Source organism: Pristiophorus japonicus, chromosome 15 (assembly GCF_044704955.1).
Source record: "Pristiophorus japonicus isolate sPriJap1 chromosome 15, sPriJap1.hap1, whole genome shotgun sequence".
Taxonomy (NCBI): domain Eukaryota; kingdom Metazoa; phylum Chordata; class Chondrichthyes; family Pristiophoridae; genus Pristiophorus; species Pristiophorus japonicus.
This window is the reverse complement of record NC_091991.1, coordinates 86119984-86140392: the sequence shown is the minus strand read 5'-3', so window position 1 is coordinate 86140392 and position 20409 is coordinate 86119984. Positions and strand designations below refer to the sequence as shown.

The window sequence follows — 20409 nt, the reverse complement described above, 5'->3', positions numbered from 1 at the left end:
TTGTGCATAAAGCCAGCCTCTCTCTTTCCTCTCGACCACAGACTTTGCATTCTTGTTGCACCGCTGCAGGGGTGGGTCCCCTTCCCTTACCGTCCTGTGCCGTGCCTCAAGCACGGGACTGCGCTAGGGAACGTGAATGCCCGCTGTGATTGTTGCTGCTCCAGGCTTGTATCATTCGACTGTGGAAAAGACAACTTCCCACCTAACGCCAGCCTTTCCCTTGCAGGTAAACATGAGCACGGATTTGGAGGGAAGTGAGATGTTGGCAGAGAAGGCAGACAGGCGGGAGTTTATCGATCTGCTGAAGAAGATGTTGACAATTGACGCAGACAAGAGAATTACACCGATCGAGACGCTGAGCCATCCCTTTGTAACGATGACCCACCTACTGGACTTTCCTCATAGCACACAGTACGTTCCCTCCTTCTAGGGCAGTTTCCTGAATTCTCCCCCATATGAACTTCTGCAAAGTGACAAGTGTTCGGAGGAAATCAGTTTGCTGAGTCATTTATACCCTCCAAGTTGTGAATTTTCTTTGCACTTTTGATATAGGTTGTACTGGGAGATTCTGAGAGTTTACAAGGCTGTAATCTAGTTATGCCGTTCAAATGGAATTTAAATTGATGACAGAGATGGCACAAGTCAGGAGTGTGATGGAATACTCTCCATTTGCCTGGATATGTGCAGCTGCACCAATGCTCAAGAAGCTCAACACCATCCAAGACAAAGTAGTCCACTTGGTTAGCAGCCCATCCACAGCCCATCTTCCACCACCGGCGCACTGTGGCTGCAGTGTGTAGTATCCTGGAACACCCTACCTAACAGCACTGTGGGAGCACCTTCACCACAAGGACAGATGTGGTTCAAGGAGGTGGCTCACCAACACCTTCTCAAGGACAATTAGGGATAGGCAAGAAATGCTGGCCTTTTTAACAATGCCATATCACCAGAATTAATTAGGAAAAAAGAACCGGGAATAGATCACTTGGTATTTCTGGCACCTAGTGTCAGAACCAAGCAATCCCAAAGTGAGGCACCAGCATCTACCCAACAATGTGGAGAATTGTCCAGGTATGACCTGTCCACAAAAAACAGGACAAATCCAATCCGGCCAATTACCCCCCATGAGTTTACTCTTAATCATCAGCAAAGTGATGGAAAGTGTTGTCGACAGTGCTACCAAGTGACACTTATTCACCAATAACCTGCTCACTGATGCTTAATTTGGATTCCGCCAGGACCACTCAGCTCCAGACCTCACTACAGCCTTGGTCCAAACATGGACAAAAGAGCTGAATTCCAGAGGTGAGGTGAGAGTGACTGCCCTTGACATCAAGGCAGCATTTGACCGAGTGTGGCACCAAGGAGCCCTAGTCAAACTGAAGTCAATGGGAATCAGGGGGAAAACTCTCCACTGGCTGGAGTCATACCTAGCACAAAGGAAGATGGCCATGGTGGTTGGAGGTCAATCATCACAGCCCCAGGATATCGCTGCAGGAGTTCCTCAGGGCAGTGTCCTCGGCCCATCTTCAGCTACTTCATTAATGACCTTCCCTCCATCATAAGGTCAGAAGTGGGAATGTTCGCTGATGACTGCACAGTGTTCAGTTCCATTCGCAACTCCTCAGATAATGGAACAGTCCATGCCCGCATGCAGCAAGACATGGACAACATTCAGTCTTGGGCTGATAAGTGGCAAATAACATTCGCGCCACACAAGTGCCAGGCAATGACTATCTCCAACAAGCGAGAGTCTAACCACTGCCCCATAACATTCAACAGCATTACCATCGCCGAATCCCCCACCATTAACATCCTGGGGGTCACCATTGACCAGAAACTTAACTGGATCAGCCACATAAATACTGTGGCTACAAGAGCAGGTCAGAGGCTGGGTATTCTGCAGCGAGTGTCTCACCTCCTGACTCCCCAAAGCCTTTTCACCATCTACAAGGCACAAGTCAGGAGTGTGATGGAATATTCTCCACTTGACTGGCTGAGTGCAGCTCCAACAACACTCAAGAAGCTCGACACCATCCAGGACAAAACAGCCCGCTTGATTGGCACTCCATCCACCACCTTAAACATTCACTCCCTCCACCACCGGCGCACTGTGGCTGCAGTGTGTACCATTTACAAGATGCACTGCAGCAACTCGCCAAGGCTTCTTCGGCAGCACCTCGCAAACCCGCGACCTCAACCACCTAGAAGCTCAAGGGCAGCAGGTACATGGTAACACCACCACCTCCACGTTCCCCTCCAAGTCACATACCATCCTGACATATATCGGCCGTTCCTTCATTGTTGCTGGGCCAAAATCCTGGAACTCCCTCCCTAACAGCACTATGGGAGCACCTTCACCACACAGACTGCAGCGGTTGAAGAAGACGGCTCACCACCACCTTCTCAAGGCCAATTGGGGATGGGCAATAAATGCCGGCCTTGCCAGCGATGCCCACATCCCATGAACGAACAAAAAATGTAGCTGATGCCCAAGGCAATACTTAATGGTTAACTACTGCTGTGGTGCAGAAGAAGGACTTCAGTTTGTGGGGACAGCAGGGTTATAGAATTTAACAACTTGAGATGTATCGCAAGGCACCCATTGCAGCCCGGCTGCAACCTGCATGTTGGACTGGCTTGGAGCGAAGAGCCAGGAAGTTGACCGGTAGCGAGGGAGGACTTATGAGGAAAGACTGGAGAACTCTTCAACATTGGCAGCATGTATGAACATATGAACAATGATGGAACAAAAGCTTACTAGTCCATCCAGCCTGTCCCATACAATTGTGACACCTTGTGCCTCACAATATTTTCACTCCCCACCCCACCCGAAACCATGTGATCTCCGGGGAGATAAAAACCAGGGCAATTTGGTTGTGGGGGTGGGGGGCGGAATCTGGGAAATTCTCCTCTGAACCCCTTAAGCGATTGAGATAAATCCAGATCACTTGGCCCAAATAATTTTATGCAGTACAGTACCTACCTTTTGAATGAGGTGATAAGGAGGTCTTATAGAGGTTTATAAGGTAATATGTGATATAAAAAAGTTCAATCTGGAACACTATTTCAAATTAAGCCAAGGACACACTGGTTCAAAATGACGGAGGTGAATTAAGGATATGTGAGGACATATTTTTACCAGAAGAGTGATCAGCATTTGACTGGACTGTCAGTAGGGTCGTGAAGGCACAACCCCTGGAATAATTTAGGAAAGAGCTGGGAATTGTGATGGGAAGATTGTTGGATCTTTCTGAATGAATGAGTTAGGATGGGCCTTCCTCATCTTGTGATGGTAACTGTGTTTTTAGTGCTCCATCACAACGGCCTTATCCTTATCTGCTGCTGCTCCAAAAGCAGAATCACACCTGATGTGTAGCTTTAATACTGGCTGGAACTGGTCACTGGCCACCAAGAGTCAAGAAAAAATTGGGTCAGGACTTTTGAGACAGGTTGAAGAGAAACAGCAAATACTGAATGGTTGAGCCTTGTGCTCAATTTCTGTGCCGTCCTGGTTTTTATCCAGTTCACGACGCTGACTGGCTTTGGTCACAGCAGGGTTATGATTCATTGAGCACCCTGTCTCCAGCTTGGGCAAAAGACTGGCTTTGCCTTTTGACTGTGGCTGCCTTCCTTTCTTTTTGCCAGTCAATTAAACAATCTCTTCACTTGCAGAGCTCAGTTGTTGGCCTCTTTGCACTCTGCATCTAATCTCTGTGGTTTGCAGTGAAGGGACTGGAGGCGTGCGAATATGACGAATGTGACTGAGAAAGGGGCAGCTGCTGAATTGCGAAGCACAGCATGCGATTGAGAAGTTGCCTTCTGTATATGTTGATGACAGTTAGGGCAGTGTGGTTGAGTTCTATGTATCCTTCGAACACACAAAGAGGGCTGAGGCTTAACCCCCAAAAGCGGGTGGGTTGGTGCAATGTATTTGCTTCATGGGTTCTTTGCTTAAGAATTCATAGCAACTCATTGCTATTAAGAACTAGTTGGTTTTTTAGCAAAAGTTTAACAATCACACTACACATTATCGGTTCATCCACTAGACTCACAACCACCTGCCTCATCGTGGATGACCGAGACCCAACTGGCTGGGGTTTTATTGAGTCTTGTGTACATCACGTGACTGGCTAAGCCACTCACAATGCAACAGCTCTACAAACCTGTGAGGATACTCATGGGTGAGCACATTACAGTTGGGGTTGGGTGAGATGTTAAAACTTTAAATCTCAACCCCAATCCGGCTCCAACCTGCCCAGTTTTAACGGAGGCGGGACAAGGGGCAGGCAACCAATCCCTTTCCAGGAGGCGGGTTGGCCAATTAACGAGTTTCTCAGGCCTCGGGAAACCCAGCAGCTTAAGGGAGGCGAGGACAGTTTGGGGGAGAAGATAAGTGCTTGCCCCCCAAGCTCCCCCCACCCCCGACCCAGAATCGTGGATTGGAACCCCACACTCCCACTAGCAGCAGCAGGCGACTTGTCTGTGTTTGAGACGTGCTCGAGATTGTTCCCTGCCCGACTGGAAGCCAAGGCAGTCATCAGGCTGACCTCCAGGCGGGGACCCTGTCAAAGCAAAACTCCACAACATACAAGCAAACCCGAACTGCTGGTATTCCCGACAGAGCACCGTTCTCCCTCCCCAACCCCCGCCCCCCCCCCCCCGCGCCTGTCCCTACGCAGCCCGCTCTGCCACGCCCCCACTTCCCCCCCCCCCCCATCCCCGTCCCTACTCAGCTTGCCCCTGTCAGGATTCAGCCCCAACGGTGGGAAGATTCATGGCCCTCAGGATCGGTGCTTTGATGAGTGAAATCATTGCCGTTTTCCTCTTTTTAATAATAAATGATTCTCTCCATTTTTTTTCCAGTGTCAAGTCCTGCTTTCAGAACATGGAGATATGCAAGCGCAGAGTCAATATGTACGACACTGTGAACCAGAGTAAGACGCCATTCATCACGCACGTGGCTCCAAGCACATCCAGCAATCTGACGATGACCTTCAGCAACCAACTCAGCACAGTGCACAACCAGGTATGTGCGAAGCGAGTGATTTAAAGCGGGTAGATGAAGATGGAGGGGCAGAAAGCCCCTAGTTTGCGGGGTCAGTGCAAGGCCATCTGATTACCACAGGACAGGTGCTCCTGGCACAGCACCGAGACCGATAGGTTTTTGTTGGGTAAGGGTATCAAGCAACATGGAACAAAGGACAGGTAAATGGAGTTGAGGTAAAGACCAGCCACGATTGAGCTGAATGGTGGGACTGGCTCGACTCGATGAGAGGCCTATTCCTGGTCTTGTGAAATTCATTGTGAGGGTGGGGTTTCTGCTGGTTTCCCTTGGTAACTCTGGCACAGACAGGGGCTACCCCCAAGAAAGCAATGATCAGGGGACTTTGGACCCATGGTTCCCAAAACCCTCCACCACTCAGATTTTCCCCGTGTCATGTCTGGGTCTGTTGTAGACTTATTGATAGAGGTTGTTGCTGGGATTAGTTAACATAGAAATTAACAGTGCAGAGGGAGGCCATTTCGGCCCATCATGTCCGCACCAGCCGACAAAGAGCCGCACGGCCCTTGGTCAGCAGCCCTAAAGGTTACATATATTCTATGAACAATGAGGGAAAGTGTATCATGCGAATATCAGGATGTTAGAAGGCGAACTAGATGGATTGTGATCTTTTATTGTCTGGAAATTCCTATGTTCCTATTCCCACTACTTTCTGATTTCACCCTTAAATTGCCTAGCTCTAATTTTAATATTTATGGCCATTAATTCTGGATTGCCCCACCAGAGGAAACAGTTTCTCTGTATCTACCCTATCTGTAATGTATTTGCTTCATGGTTTCTTTGCTTAAGAATTTGTAGCAACACATTGCTATTAAGAACTAGTTGGTTTATTAGCAAAGGTTTAACAATCACACTACACATTACCAGGCTCACAACCACCTGCCTCATCATGGATCCCCCGAACCCTGGGGTTTTATTGGGTCTTGTCAACATCACTTGACCGCTAAGCCACTCCCAACACAACAGCTCCACAACTATTTTTGTGAACCTATAAATCAAGTGCCCCCTTATTGAAGGGGCACTAAAACCGACAAATTAAACAAATGTACTTTTAACAATAATAGTTCAATTAAACTTTGGTTGCCGGGGGTGATGATGCACTCCAGTCCCTCCGGTGCCCAGCTCTCACGGAAGGCCGCGAGCATACCGGTGGGCACCGCGTGCTCCATCTCCAGGGACACCCTGGCTCGGATGTAACCGCGGAAGAGAGGCAGGCAGTCAGGCTGAATAACCCCCTCGACCGCCCGCTGCCTGGACCAGTTGATGGCCACCTTGGCCGTGCCCAGGAGCAGTCCTATGAGGAGGCCTTCCAACCTGCCCGCTCCCCTCTGCACCGGGTGCCCAAAGATCAGGAGTGTGGGACTGAAGTGCAACCAGAATTTGAGGAGCAGCCCCTTCAAATAATGTAATAGGGGCTGCACCCTCGCACACGCAACATATACATGGAACACGGACTCCTCCAGACCACAGAAATTGCAGGCGGCCTGGGAGCCCGTGAACCGACTTAAAAACTTATTGCACTGGACTACTCCGTGCACCACCCTCCAGGCCAAGTCCCCAATAAATAGAGGGAGGACTCCCACGTAGAGTCAACAGCTCTACAAGCCTGTGCGCACACTCACACGTGCATACATTACACTATCGAATCATGTAATCAGTCTAAAGACCTCGATCAGATTGCCCCTCAATCAAGGGACTACATACCAAGTTTATGAAGCCTGCCTTCTCATAATTTAAGCATTTATAATTCTGGTGAATCTGTGCTGTACCCCTTCCAAATCCAATATATCTTCTCCCGAGACGAGGTGCCCAGGACTGAACGCAGTGCCCCAGATGGGGCCTGACCAAGGCTCTGTACAGCTGCAGCTTCACTTCTTCACTTTTGTATTCCAGCCTCCTTGAGTTAAAGGCCAACGTTTCATTTGTGTGTACGTTCGCATGTGGTGTCAGGCCTGAGTGTTCCGAACCAGTTCTGCACAGTACAACCGAGTAAATATACAGAGTGATCTATATGGTGCCAACACAGGCCACAGCTGGGCAGTCAGCGATTGAAGGATTTAAACTGGGTCAGCACAGGCCACAGCTGGATATTTTTGCACTCATTTGTCTTAACCAGCTCTACGTAGGTCACAGCCAAGGAATTAGCCCAAGTTTCGGCTGGAGTTGTTTTTTTTTTGGAGCAACTAGTTTAGTTTGGAGTATCTTAGAAATTGCAATTCTTGGCATTTAGTTTGCTCCAGTTCTAGTGAGTTCGTTGTTTCATTTTAGTTCAGATTTTTTATCAAAAGGGGGCGTTAGCAGCCAGTTAAGCCTGTTTTGCAAGTTTAGACAGCGAAAAGTTACTCCAAACTAACTTAGAACGGACTAAGTGTCCACTTTTGTACGCTCAGAAAAACCTTGCGTACACTTTAGAATTAGGCGCAGGTAGCCAGAGATAGCGGGGGGGGGGGGGAGGGGGGAAGGGAAGTTAGAGGGAAGTTAGGGGATTTTCCAAAGCATTAAACACTTCACTTTTACCAATAAAGAGCCATCATCAATTATAAATGATAAATAAATCAATAAATAAAAAATTAAAATTTCCTACCGCTCCATCGAAGCAGCGGCAGCAGGCACCGAGCTGCGATCTTTCGGCCGTTCGGCCAGGGGATTAGGCGGACCAAAAAACTCACCGGGAGGGCGACATCCACAGAGCAGAGCCACAGAGCAGAGCCCCAACACAGAGCCCAACCAGACAGATAGACACTATGTGATCTAAACCAGGTCAACACAGGTCACAACCAGACTGAGTGATCTGTTCTGTTGGTCAGACTGATGGGTAGAAATATCTGGAACAGATGGCTCAGTGAGCACCACAACCCAACCATTTATCTCTGACATACAGGATAGCCCAAAGGATGGGGATACTGATTTACCTCAAGACCAGCCCCAGCTTAATCCGACAGAACACACCAATGCTGAGAGAATGAAATGGCTTGCAATCAGACCAACCAATCTGAAGGCAACATGTGATCTACACAGGCTGTATTCCTGAGAAGTGGATGAATTCAGGGCTCCAGTAATCAGGGTAACTTTTAAAACGGTGTCCCCTCAGTGGGGTAAATCTGCCTGGTGTGGAACTGAATGGCCCAAATCTGATTCCTGGTCCATGCTGAATTTAGACGATCAGTTGGCTTCTGAGCTCCTTGACCGTGGAATGAGGAAAAATATAAATTGGACAGGGAATCAATGTCCAGTCATTTATGTTGGAAAGTGTTGGTGTGAGGATTAGGATGCCTTCTAAGCTGAATAGCCTACAAACACAATGCCAAGGTTGGAGAGACCAGAATGGCCACTTGACTACGGTGCTGAAAGACAGCTGGCAGCAATGGGACTGTAATCCAGCAAGAGACAACATCTTTAAGGAGAGGAGGGGAGAGAAAAATGGCAAGAAACGAACCTGCCCATTCATGGTCTTCACTGCAAATGATAGATTCCCTTTAACTGTTCCAATAAGCTAAATGCAGCCTTTCTTGTAAAAACTAGTGTTTGAACTGAAAACTAAACATGTGTGATATTGAATTGCCAAGGTCATTCACAGGCCAGTTGGAATCCCGTCATTTAGCTCTCACTTTGATGAATAAACACTCGACTGTTGGGTAAACAGGAACTCCATATGTTAGAACAGCTCACACTGGGGTTTCAGTCTTAAAGAGGCACTGCCGCATTTGTGTTGGCAAAGCCTCTTTGTCACAATAATCATCATGATATCATTCACGATGCGAAAGCTCAGTAGTCCTCGGAAAGTATGACTCGAGTCTCTCCGGGAACCATCCTTCACCCGAAGCAGAAATGTCTTTAAGGATAAGTCCTGGAATTAAAAATGAATCATACAGCTGGACTGGCAGTCAATGTCTTTGTTGGCGAGTCTGCTAATTGCTCCTATTTTTAAATCTCTCGTTGTCGCATCACATTCCTCCTGGCAGGGGGCTCTTCTGAGGCAGCGCTGTATTTGAGCCAGGCTGCGACAGGGGTGGGAACCAGTTACCCCTCTGCTATTTTATACTTCAGTGTCAGCCGTGGCTCAGTGGGTAGCACCCTCGCCTCGGAAGTCAGAAGGCTGTGGGTTCACAGGGACTTGAGCACAATAAATCTAGGCTGACACTCCAGTGCAGTGCTGAGGGACCGAGTGTAATGTAGCCAAGTTTGCTGATGATACAAAGATGGGAGGGCACAAAAAATCTGCAAAGGGATATAGACAGGCAAAAATTTGGAAGATGGAGTATAATGTGGGAAAATGAGAGGTTATCCACTTTGGCAGAAATAATAGAAGAGCAAATTATAATTTAAATGGAGACAAATTGCAAAGTGCTGTAGTACAGAGGGACCTGGGGCCCTTGTGCATGAAACACAAAAAGTTAGTATGCAGGTACAGCAAGTAATCAGGAAGGCAAATAGAATGTTGGCCTTTATTGCGAAGGGGATAGAGTATAAAAGCAGAGAAGTCCTGCTACAGCTGTACAGGGTATTGGTGAGGCCACACCTGGAGTACTGCATACAGTTTTGGTCTCCGTATTTAAGGAAGGATATACTTGCAATGGAGGCTGCTCAGAGAAGGTTCACGAGGTTGATTCCGGAGATGAGGGGGTTGAGTTATGGGGCTAGGTTGAATAGGTTGGGCCTATACTCATTGGAGTTCAGAAGAATGAGAGGCGATCTTATTGAAACTCATAAGATAATGAGGGGGCTCGACAAGGTGGATGCAGAGAGGATATTTCCACTCATAGGGAAAACTAAAACTCGGGGACATTGTCTCAGGATAAGGGGCCGCCCATTTAAAACTGAGATGAGGAGGAATTTCTTCTCTTAGAGGGTTGTAAATCTAGGGAATTCTCTGCCCCACAGAGCTGTGGAGGCTGGGTCATTGAATATATTTAAGGTGAAGATAGATAGATTTGTGAGCGATAAGGGAGTCAAGGGTTATGGGGAGCGGGCAGGGAAGTGGAGCTGAATCCATGATCAGATCAGCCATGATCTTATTAAATGGCGGAGCAGGCTCGAGGGGCCAAATGGCCTACTCCTGCTCCTATTTCTGATGTTCTTATAGATTGTAAATAATTGAGGAGTGTTCAAATTGATCTTAGTGCCCCTGGACTATGGGGGTGAAAAACATCAGCAATGGCCAACGCTCCTGATTCTCGTCCGGTGACACCAGCGGGAAAAGGCGCACAAAGTTTGGCTCAGCTGCAGTGGCCCAACTGTAAGGTCGCACCCATGAAGATTGGTCACTGGGATGGAGTTTTGGGGGTGACCCATCCTCATGTGACCACACCTCAGTAAGAGTTGCACCTTCAGGAGCGGGATGGGGAACTTAAACAAAATATAAACTAACAATGGTTTCAATTTCAAAATGGTAATATGATCATGGAACTCTTATTGTAAGTAGTTACTGTGCTAGTTATCTCTTTGCTTGATTCTCAGATGTATATTGATCATGGCTTTCTAAAAAATCCTCAGTTTTATACTCTCCTCTCCTTTCTTTCTTCAGCCAGGATGCTTTTTTTTTTGCAAAATTGCAGTGTACAGGTCTTTTATGTAGTTTAAATCCAGGATTCCTTTAAAGTGCGACCATCTCAAACAGGTTCCACCATTCCCAGGACCAGACCTGTACCCACCAGTACAGTACCCCAGTGTTATACAGTGACAGACCTGTACCCACCAGCACTGTACCCCTTGTTATACAATGACAGACCTGTACCCACCAGTACTGTACCCCAGTGTTATACAGTTACAGACCTGTACCCACCAGTACTGTACCCCAGTGTTATACAGTGGCAGATCTGTACCCACCGGTACAGTACCCCAGTGTTATACAGTGACAGACCTGTACCCACCAGCACTGTACCCCAGTGTTATACAGTGACAGACCTGTACCCACCAGCACTGTACCCCAGTGTTATACAGTGACAGACCTGTACCCACCAGTACTGTACCCCAGTGTTATACAGTGACAGACCTGTACCCACCAGTACTGTACCCCAGTGTTATACAGTGACAGACCTGTACCCACCAGTACTGTACCCCAGTGTTACACAGTGACAGACCTGTACTCACCAGTACTGTACCCCAGTGTTATACAGTGACAGACCTGTACCCACCAGTACTGTACCCCAGTGTTATACAGTGACAGACCTGTACCCACCAGTACTGTACCCCAGTGTTATACAGTGACAGCCCTGAACCCACCCCTACTGTACCCCAGTGTTATACACTGACAGACTTGTACCCACCAGTACTGTACTCCAGTGTTATACAGTGACAAACCTGAACCCACCAGTACTGTACCCCAGTGTTATACAGTGACAGACCTGTACCCACCAGTACTGTACCCCAGTGTTATACAGCAATAGAGCTGTACCCACCAGTGCAGTTCCCCAGTGTTATACAGTGACAAACCTGAACCCACCAGTACTGTACCCCAGTGTTATACAGTGACAGACCTGTACCCACCAGTGCAGTTCCCCAGTGTTATACAGTGACAGACCTGTACCCACCAGTACTGTACCCCAGTGTTATACAGTGACAGACCTGTACCCACCAGTACTGTACCCCAGTGTTATACAGTGACAGACTGTACCCACCAGTACTGTACCCCAGTGTTTTTCACTGACAGACCTGTATCCACCAGTACTGTACCCCAGTGTTATACAGTGACAGACCTGTACCCACCAGTACTGTACCCCAGTGTTATACAGCAATAGAGCTGTACCCACCAGTGCAGTTCCCCAGTGTTATACAGTGACAGACCTGTACCCACCAGTACTGTACCCCAGTGTTATACAGTGACAGACCTGTACCCACCAGTACTGTACCCCAGTGTTATACAGTGACAGACTGTACCCACCAGTACTGTACCCCAGTGTTATACAGTGACAGACTGTACCCACCAGTACTGTACCCCAGTGTTATACAGTGACAGACTGTACCCACCAGTACTGTACCCCAGTGTTATACAGTGACAGACTGTACCCACCAGTACTGTACCCCAGTGTTATACAGTGACAGACCTGTACCCACCTGTACTGCATTAGTTTTAGCTTTGTGCTCCGGGGTTTATGTTGACCACAAAGAGTTGTCGAAGTCAGTGCTATTCAACCGCAGACCGCTTATTGACTAGAAAGTTAGACCTTTGTTTTTTATTAAATATACACAAGTATATGGATGTATGTATAGATAGGTAAAGGTCACAGTCAGTAACCATTTTAGTCAGTACTAGCCATGTATAAATATGCTGTCTGGTAAAGTTTGACTTAAGAATACTGAGGATTTTTCTGAATGTTATTAAACATCTTCATTGTTCTTCCAATACTAGGCTCCATCAATTTGATTTCTAATCAAATACGATTTTAATAACAAATAAATTCATCTGGTGATTTGATGTGGATATTCTTCTCAAACTCCGGGAAATCAAATTGTTGCGGCCGAGATGTTGTGCTTTTTCTGTGATTTAATTTCTCCTTCCCCCCCAAACAGCCTTGCTTACCATCTCCTATTATTTGTGTTAAATCCCGTCATCCCTTTAGGCCAACAGCCTGGCTCCCACATCCACAAGTGCCACCCTTTCCCTTGCCAACCCTGATGTCTCCTTACTTAACTACCAATCTGCACTTTACCAGCCTTCAGCAGCATCCATAGCGGCGGTTGCCCAGCGGAGCATGCCCCTACAGACAGGAGCCGCACAGCTGTGCGCACGGCCCGATCCCTTCCAGCAGGCCCTGATTGTGTGCCCGCCTGGATTCCAAGGTGAGACGTGTTGTGCTTGACTCAATTCCTCAGTCCCGCTGCTTGGATAACTTTACGGGTTGGATTTTCGGCTTTGATGTTTTCGGGGCGGTAATGGCGGTGGGGCGGTAAAGTTAGCGCCCGGTAATAGTTTGCGGTCAGTCAGTAACATTGGGCAGCTGGGCCCTGAGTCAGGGGGCGCAGCGCTAAGGGAGGCGTTGTACACCTCTCTCGGGCGCTAGCGTGGGAAACTCCTGAGCTAAAGAGCCGGGCCGGGAGCACTCCCAGAGACACCAGGGTGGGGGGGGGGCAGGGGGGAACCCATTAAAAAAAAGTAATAAAAACATTCCCAAAACATTACCCACGTCACCACAGCACAAATCGCAAAAAAAATTAAAAGGAAAAACAATCTCACTTACCTCAGGAGTCCATTACTTACCTCTGCGCTGTCGGTATCGTTGCATCGCCCGATTTCCCAGGCGTTCACTGTGAGGGGCGCTGCAGGGCGGCCGAGTCACTGGAGGTTGACCGCCCTCCCAGAACACCTCACCGCCGCCATTGCCGCTGCTCCGAGGCAAAAAACGGAGCCGAAAATCCGCCCCAGTGTGCGTCAATTATGACTAAACTCTTACTTGCTGCAGACAGATCATTCTCCGTGTGATTTCCTTCTTACCATTTGAATGCTCTCTCCCTGGTGCCAATAGGGTTGCAGGCTTCCCCCACCAAGCACGCCGGCTACTCGGTGCGAATGGAGAATGCCCTTCCGATCGTCACGCAGGCTCCGGGAGCGCCGCCGCTGCAGATCCAGCCTGGCCTACTGACACAGGTAGTTGCAATGCTGACTGTAAGATCGAGCTCCCCCTTAGTGGGCTACTGCTCCACCTAGTGGGCAGCTGTGGTAATGCAACTGCTCATGTAAACACAATAAAGGGATCATGTGACAAGGTCACATGACAAGTTCACGTCACGCCATCTTGTGCCTGAGTGTTCGTGATTTCGTAATATATCACACTGGCCCGAGCAGTTGGGGTGATCGAGAAGGTGTTGCACTTCGGAAGGATTCAACAAATCCCTCATGGCAGTCAGAGCATAGACACTACGTCATGCGGGCAGAAGGTCTCGTGTGTGATTCCTAGTCTGTACCGAGGTAGCTCATCTGAAGTGAGGGAATGGTTGGTTGGCTGCTACGTTGGCTTTCCCCCCTCGGCTCGGGAGAAGAAAAATTAGACAGGGCTCCCGCTCCTGGCCGCTATCCAATGACCTCTGTTGGAAAGTGAGTGTCTTTGGACGTGGGCTGAGAACAAAGAAAGAAAGACTTACATTTATATAGTACCTTTCACGACCTCAGGACGTCCCAAAAGTGCTTTGCAACCAATTAAGCACCTTTGATTTATAGTCACTGCTGTAATATTGGAAACATTGCAGCCAATTTGCACAAAACAAGCTCCCACAGTAATATGATAATCGTTAATGACCAGATAATCGTTAGGTTTGTTTTTGAGTGATGTTGGTTGAGAGATAATTATTGGCCCAAGGCATCGAGGAGAAATGCCCTATTCTTCTTCGAATACTGCCATGGGATCTTTTACAGTACCAGCTGTGACTCACCTCTGAGTCAGAAGGTTGTGGGTTCCAGTCCCACTCCAGGAACTTGAGCACATAAATCTAGGCTGACACTCCAGTGCAGTGCTGAGGGTGTGCTGCAGTGTCAGAGGTGCCGTCTTTTGGATGAAACCTTAAACCTTAAACCCCCTCTCATAACTGTAGTTTTCCATCCCTGCAATCATCCCAGTGAATCTACCCGGTATGCTCTCTTTGGATTTACAGGTGAATGTAAACGAGACTTACATTTATGTAAAACCTTTCATGACCACCGGACATCTCAAAAGTGCTTTACAGCCAATGAAGTACTTTTGGGGTGTAGTCACTGTTGTAATGTGGGAAACGCGGCAGCCAACATGCGCACAGCAATCTCCCACAAACAGCAATGAATTAAATTGAAAACTTGGGATAGAGTTGCTGGCAGCTTGGAAATTACTTCAGGGCGCGGGGCAGGACGGAGAAGGCGGGGCGGGGATGGGGTGGGGGGTGGTGGAGTAGGTGCTGCAGGATTGTGATTACCCCTTCCCCTTAACCTCATGAGCCTTTCTTATTTTGCTTCTCTTCCTGGTAGCAGGCTTGGCCCAGTGGGACCCAGCAGATTCTTTTGCCTCCAGCCTGGCAGCAGCTGACAGGAGTGGCAGCCCATACCTCAATGCAGCACGCGACTGTTCTTCCAGAGACAATGGCAGGGACCCAGCAACTGGCGGATTGGAGGTAGGCTCCATCGGCCTCGATGAGGCGGCTTCATTTTCTGCCGGGTCCTCTCCGGAGGGAAGTAATGCGCGGCAGCATAACCCAAAACCACCTGGTTTGGCAGAACCGTCAGACAACATGGCCTGATGTGCTTGTGACACCATGTGTAATGGCCTGAATGGCATCAGCAACATGGCTGAAGGGTGCCTAGCCTCTGTGTTGGTCAGTCGGGTGTCTGCCATATGTGGAAACCCAACTCCAAACAAGTCTACTGAAATGTCCAAACAATCGAGTGTTGGCACTCTTCCTGCAGGCAAATGGCCCCATTGCCTAAATCCAGAGAACTGAGGCACAGGGTGGCATAAAGGGTCTCCGCCCAATTTAACCAGTGCAAACCACGCCACTTGCTCGCACAGAGCACTGGTAAGCTTCCAGCTCCTTGTATTTGTTGGCTTACAGCTGTAATGTATGCATCCGGCAAGTATGTTCACAGGTTTGTAGCGCTGTTGAACCAAATTTTAATTTGATAACCAAATTTTAATTTGATTTGTTTAACGTCCAAAGTTTAATTTGTTGGTTTTAGTGCCCCTTTAATAAGGGGACACTTGTATTAATGTTCCACCTTAAAATAGTTGTAGAGCTGTTGATGCGCCAGGGTGTCCCTGGAGACAGAGCACGCGGTGTCTTCTGGTACGCTCGCGGCCTTCCACATTATCAGCCCTGCCAACAACATTTTAATTTGATCTAAGTTTCCGTCAAAGTTTTTATTTGGAAATTTGTGGGTTCTAGTGCAATTGCCAAAAGAGGGTACTTGATTTAAAGTTCTACTTAACATAGTTGTTGAGCTGTTGAGTTGTGAGTGGCTTAGCCAGTCACGTGATGTTCACAAGACTCAATAAAACCCCAGCCAATTGGGTTCAGGAGATCCACGATGAGGTCGGTGGTTTTGAGCCTGGTGGATGAACTGGTAGTGTGCAGTGTGATTGTTAAACTTTTTGCTAATAAACCAACTAGTTCCTAATAGCAATGTGGCTCTATGAATTCTTAAGCAAAGGACCCATGAAGCAAATACACCACAACAGGGTTATTTGGAGCTGAGTGGGAAGCATCCCAGCTCCACGTTGCCGGGAAGATTGTGTGCTGAGGGGTGGGTACATGGTGTATAGAGTGTTGCACCATCTGTGCATGGCTCGACTGGTCTGATGGTGTATTCTCACCCTTCTTTCATATGTCTGTACGGCTTGACTTACCCCTCCAGGTATCACCACTGGCTGGTCAGACACCGCTGATGCCCGTAATGTATTTTAATGTTGAATAACCGAGAATGCCATAGAAGGTTGACTCAGTTCCACTGTCCCATCAATGTCCAATGACTTATGCTCAAGTGTGTCATCATGGAGCCAACTTGACTCCGCAGAGGTCAAGGAGGATTGTCACCAATTGGTCACATGAGTAAGAATTGGAAGGAGAATGTGCCACCCGGCAAAGCCACTCCTTCCACAGTCCGATCGTGAACTCTGCCCGATTTATTTAATGCCCTGAAATTTGTGTACAAATAAGGGGCCATTGCACGTGCTGCCCATGTCAAACACAAACCCTGTTTCCTCCCTTTCCCTCGCAATGATCTCGAACTAGGAAAATGCTCCACTGAGGGCAGGTCGGGGAGAAGATTGACTACTTGTAACTGGGGAGAGGCTCGTTGTTGGTCTGTCCTGAGTAAATATGTCCTTTAACCTCCCTCTGTCTGGCCCAGGAACGCCCACCCGCACACCAGCCATTACAATACCATTATGCAGCAGCCGGCCCTGCTGGCAAGTCATGTGACCCTGCCGTCGGCCCAGCCGTTGAATATTGGCGTTGCTCACGTGATGAGACAGCAGCCCACCTCAAGCTCAACCTCAAAGAAGAACAAGCAACAGTCCTCCACCAGGTAAGTAAAATGCGTCGTCTGAAATATGCCGTCATTTCTCTGTTGGAAAGTGAGTGACTTTGGACAAAGAAAGAACTTACATTTATATACTTTCACAACCCCAGGATGTCCCACAGTGCTTTACAGCCAACAATGTATTTTTGAAATGTAATCGCTGTAGCGAAACACGGCAGCCAATTTGTGCAAAGGTCGGTACCTTCATTCAGCACCTGACTGCCAGTCAAGATTGGGTACCCGTGCCCAGGAGTGGGGCCTAAGACCATAACCTTCCGACTCAGGAGGCATGTGTGCTACCCTGACACTACACCTTCTGAAGTGTGCCAACCAAAATTGTACACAACACAATTCAGTCTGCCAATGATTTAGGCACAAAGGAATTGCTGGATGAAAACACACCAAGGTCCAGCTAGTTCGCCTTCTCCCATCCTGGTAGTCGCATGCTGCAACAATAATGGAGATGTTGACCAATCACAGCAACAATCTCTATCAATGAGTCTACAACAGACCCAGACATGAGGTGAGGAAACCCCCCCCAGAGGTGGAGAGCTTTGGGAACCACAGGTCCAAAGTCCCCTGAACCTCCCAAGCCCGCTACACTTAGCATGTCATGTGTCAATAAGCCTCAACACAACCTCTGGAGATTTACATACCACTGTCTGGACAAGCCCAATATTTGATCTTTTTCACATGAAAAGTAACAAGTCCACTGTCACTTCCAAGTTCTCTCTAAAATCTCCTTGTGTTAATTCTACTCCCATGAATTCCTATGCCACCCATTTTTTCTTGTAATATGCAATACTTTACATTTGCCAGATTTATATTTAATTTGCAATGGCTTCTCTTCCAGCCCCCACATCATTACCTCTGGTGTCCCCCAAGGATCTATCCTTAGCCCCCTCCTATTTCTCATCTATCTGCTGCCCCTTGGCAACATCATCCGAAAACACAGCGTCAGTTTCCACATGTACACAGATGACACCCAGCTCTACCTCACCACCACTTCTCTCAACCCCTCCACGGTCTCTAAATTTCAGACTGTTTATCTGACATCCAGTTCTGGATGAGCGGAAATTTTTTCCAATTAAATATTGGAAAGACCAAAGCCATTGTTTTCGGTCCCAACCACAAACTGCATTCCGTAGCCACCGATTCCATCCCTCTCCCTAGCATGTCTGAGACTGAACCAGACTGTTCGCAACCTAGATGGCAAATTTGACCCTGAAATTAGCTTCTGGCCACATAACTAAAACCGCCTATTTCCGTCTCCATAACATCGCCCGTCTCCATTCCTGTCTCAGCTCATCTGCTGCTGAAACCCTCATCCATGCCTTTGTTACCTCTAGACTTGACTAATCCAACACACTCCTGGCTGGCCTCCCACATTTTACCCTATGTAAACTTGAGGTCATCCAAAATTCGGCTGCCCGTGTCCTAACTCGCACCAAGTCCCGCTCACCCATCACCCTTGGGCTCGCTGACCTACATTGGCTCTCGGTCAAGCATCACCTCGATTTCAAAATTCTCGTCCTTGTTTACAAATCCCTCCATGGCCTCGCCCCTCTCTATCTCTGTAATCTCCTCCAGCCCCACAACCCCCCCCCCCCCCCCCCCCAAGATGTCTGCGTCCTCAAATTCTGCCCTCTTGAACATCCCTGATTAGAACTGCTCAACCTTCAGCTGCCTGGGCCCTAAGCTCTGGAACTCCCTCCCTAAACCTCTCCGCCTCTCTACCTCTCTTTCCTCCTTTAAGACGCTCTTTAAAATCTACCTCTTTGACCAAGCTTTTGGGCATCTGCCGTAATTTCTTCTTATGTGGCAGTGTGTCAAATTTTATTTTTTATCATAACACTCCTGTAAAGTGCCTTGGGACGTTTTACTACATTAAAGGCGCTATATAAATATACATTGTTGTTGTTGGATACGATGTTTAAACTGTAATTTACACACTCAGTGATTATTTCAGAATCTATGGGGTAATTCATTGTTGGGAAACCAAGCTACCAGGGAGCAAACATCAGAGTCTGGTCACCACATTTAAGTAACCTACCATAGATGGGGTGATTCTGCAGGTTGTGGGACATTTGGTTGTCAGGCGGACTGAGCTCATGGTACATCTGATCGTGCGCTGTTTAAATTGTGACATTCTCATCAATCGTTTCAACAAGATGCACCTGATCTTCATGTTCGAGGGGTGTTGGGGAGGACCCCTCCTCTTTTATAGGGGGTGCTTGTAAAATATATGGTTTTAATGCCCCAAAAAAAATCACAAAAAAAAAACAACAAAAAAAACATTTATTAGAAAAAGGGGCAGTTAAGTGTCTGGAGTGTACCCCAGATCGGGGGGCACTTGATCTAATGTTTATTTTGTTCCCCCTCCCCCCCTCCAAAAGAGTTGTTGGGGAGGAGAAAATAATGGGAATCGCTAACAGCAGCTCCCTGGTGGGTGAATATATCGAGAGATAATAGAATCCTCAGGTTCACTCTCCAGTCGGTGCTGAGTGAATTGAACTCAGCTGGTCAAATTTGCCTTGGCACCTGTGAATTAAGAAGGGGTTGGAAAATCAGCCCCGGTTACTGCTCAATGTTCAGTGACCATCCCTCCCTTTGCTGGACAGTCTGTGCCTGTAGTTTCCAGGTCCAGGCTCAAAAAAGACTTGCATTTATATAGCGCCTTTCACAACCACCAGACCTCCCAAAGTGCTTTACAGCCAATGAAGTACTTTTATTTTTGTGACGTGTAGTCACTGTTGTAATGTAGGAAACTCAGCAGCCAATTTGCACTCAGCAAGCTCCCACAAACAGCAATGTGATAATGACCAGATAACCTGTTTTTGTTATGTTGATTGAGGGATAAATATCGGCTAGGACACCGGGGATAACTCCCCTGCTCTTCTTCGAAATAGAGCCATGGGATCTTTGACATCCACCTGAGAGAGCAGACAGGGCCTCGGTTTAACGTCTCATCCAAAAGACGACACCTCCGACAGTGCAGCACTCCCTCAGTACTGCACTGGACTTTCAGCCTAGATTTTTGTGCTCAAATCGCTGGACTGTGAGGGCTCCCACTGTCGAGTATCCTGCCAGCATTCGGGACTTAGGCTCACACATGAAGAGTGGGCAATTGGGTGAGAAAATGGAGAGGAGCCAGTGGTTATGGAGCTGTGTGCCAACACGAGTCAGCGCCTTCAGAGGGGAATGGAAATATTGGAGAAAAGAGAGAGGAACTCAAATCCAAATGAAGCATAATTACAGGGTTCTCAATGCCTTAAATAAGAACTGCTTTTAAGGCGACGGGGCTATGACTAATACACAGGGATCCTGGGTTTTTTTCTGCGCACGTCTTAACGTTTCTGCGCTTTCT

The 20409-nt window shown here is 47.9% G+C and overlaps 1 protein-coding gene across 5 annotated transcripts in view; it reads left to right on the top strand.

Annotated features, from left to right (window-relative positions):
- hipk2 (homeodomain interacting protein kinase 2) overlaps nucleotides 1-20409 on the top strand; it is a 331427-nt gene that overhangs the window by 288246 nt on the left and 22772 nt on the right. For 2 of the 5 annotated variants that reach the window (XM_070900686.1, XM_070900684.1), the window contains exons 6-11: nucleotides 227-411; nucleotides 4867-5029; nucleotides 12625-12844; nucleotides 13528-13649; nucleotides 14997-15139; nucleotides 16872-17048. In XM_070900686.1, the coding sequence (XP_070756787.1) occupies nucleotides 227-411; nucleotides 4867-5029; nucleotides 12625-12844; nucleotides 13528-13649; nucleotides 14997-15139; nucleotides 16872-17048 (1010 nt within the window). The remainder of the gene's footprint in view (nucleotides 1-226; nucleotides 412-4866; nucleotides 5030-12624; nucleotides 12845-13527; nucleotides 13650-14996; nucleotides 15140-16871; nucleotides 17049-20409) is intronic. The other 3 variants (XM_070900688.1, XM_070900687.1, XM_070900685.1) reach the window with 3 other exon arrangements.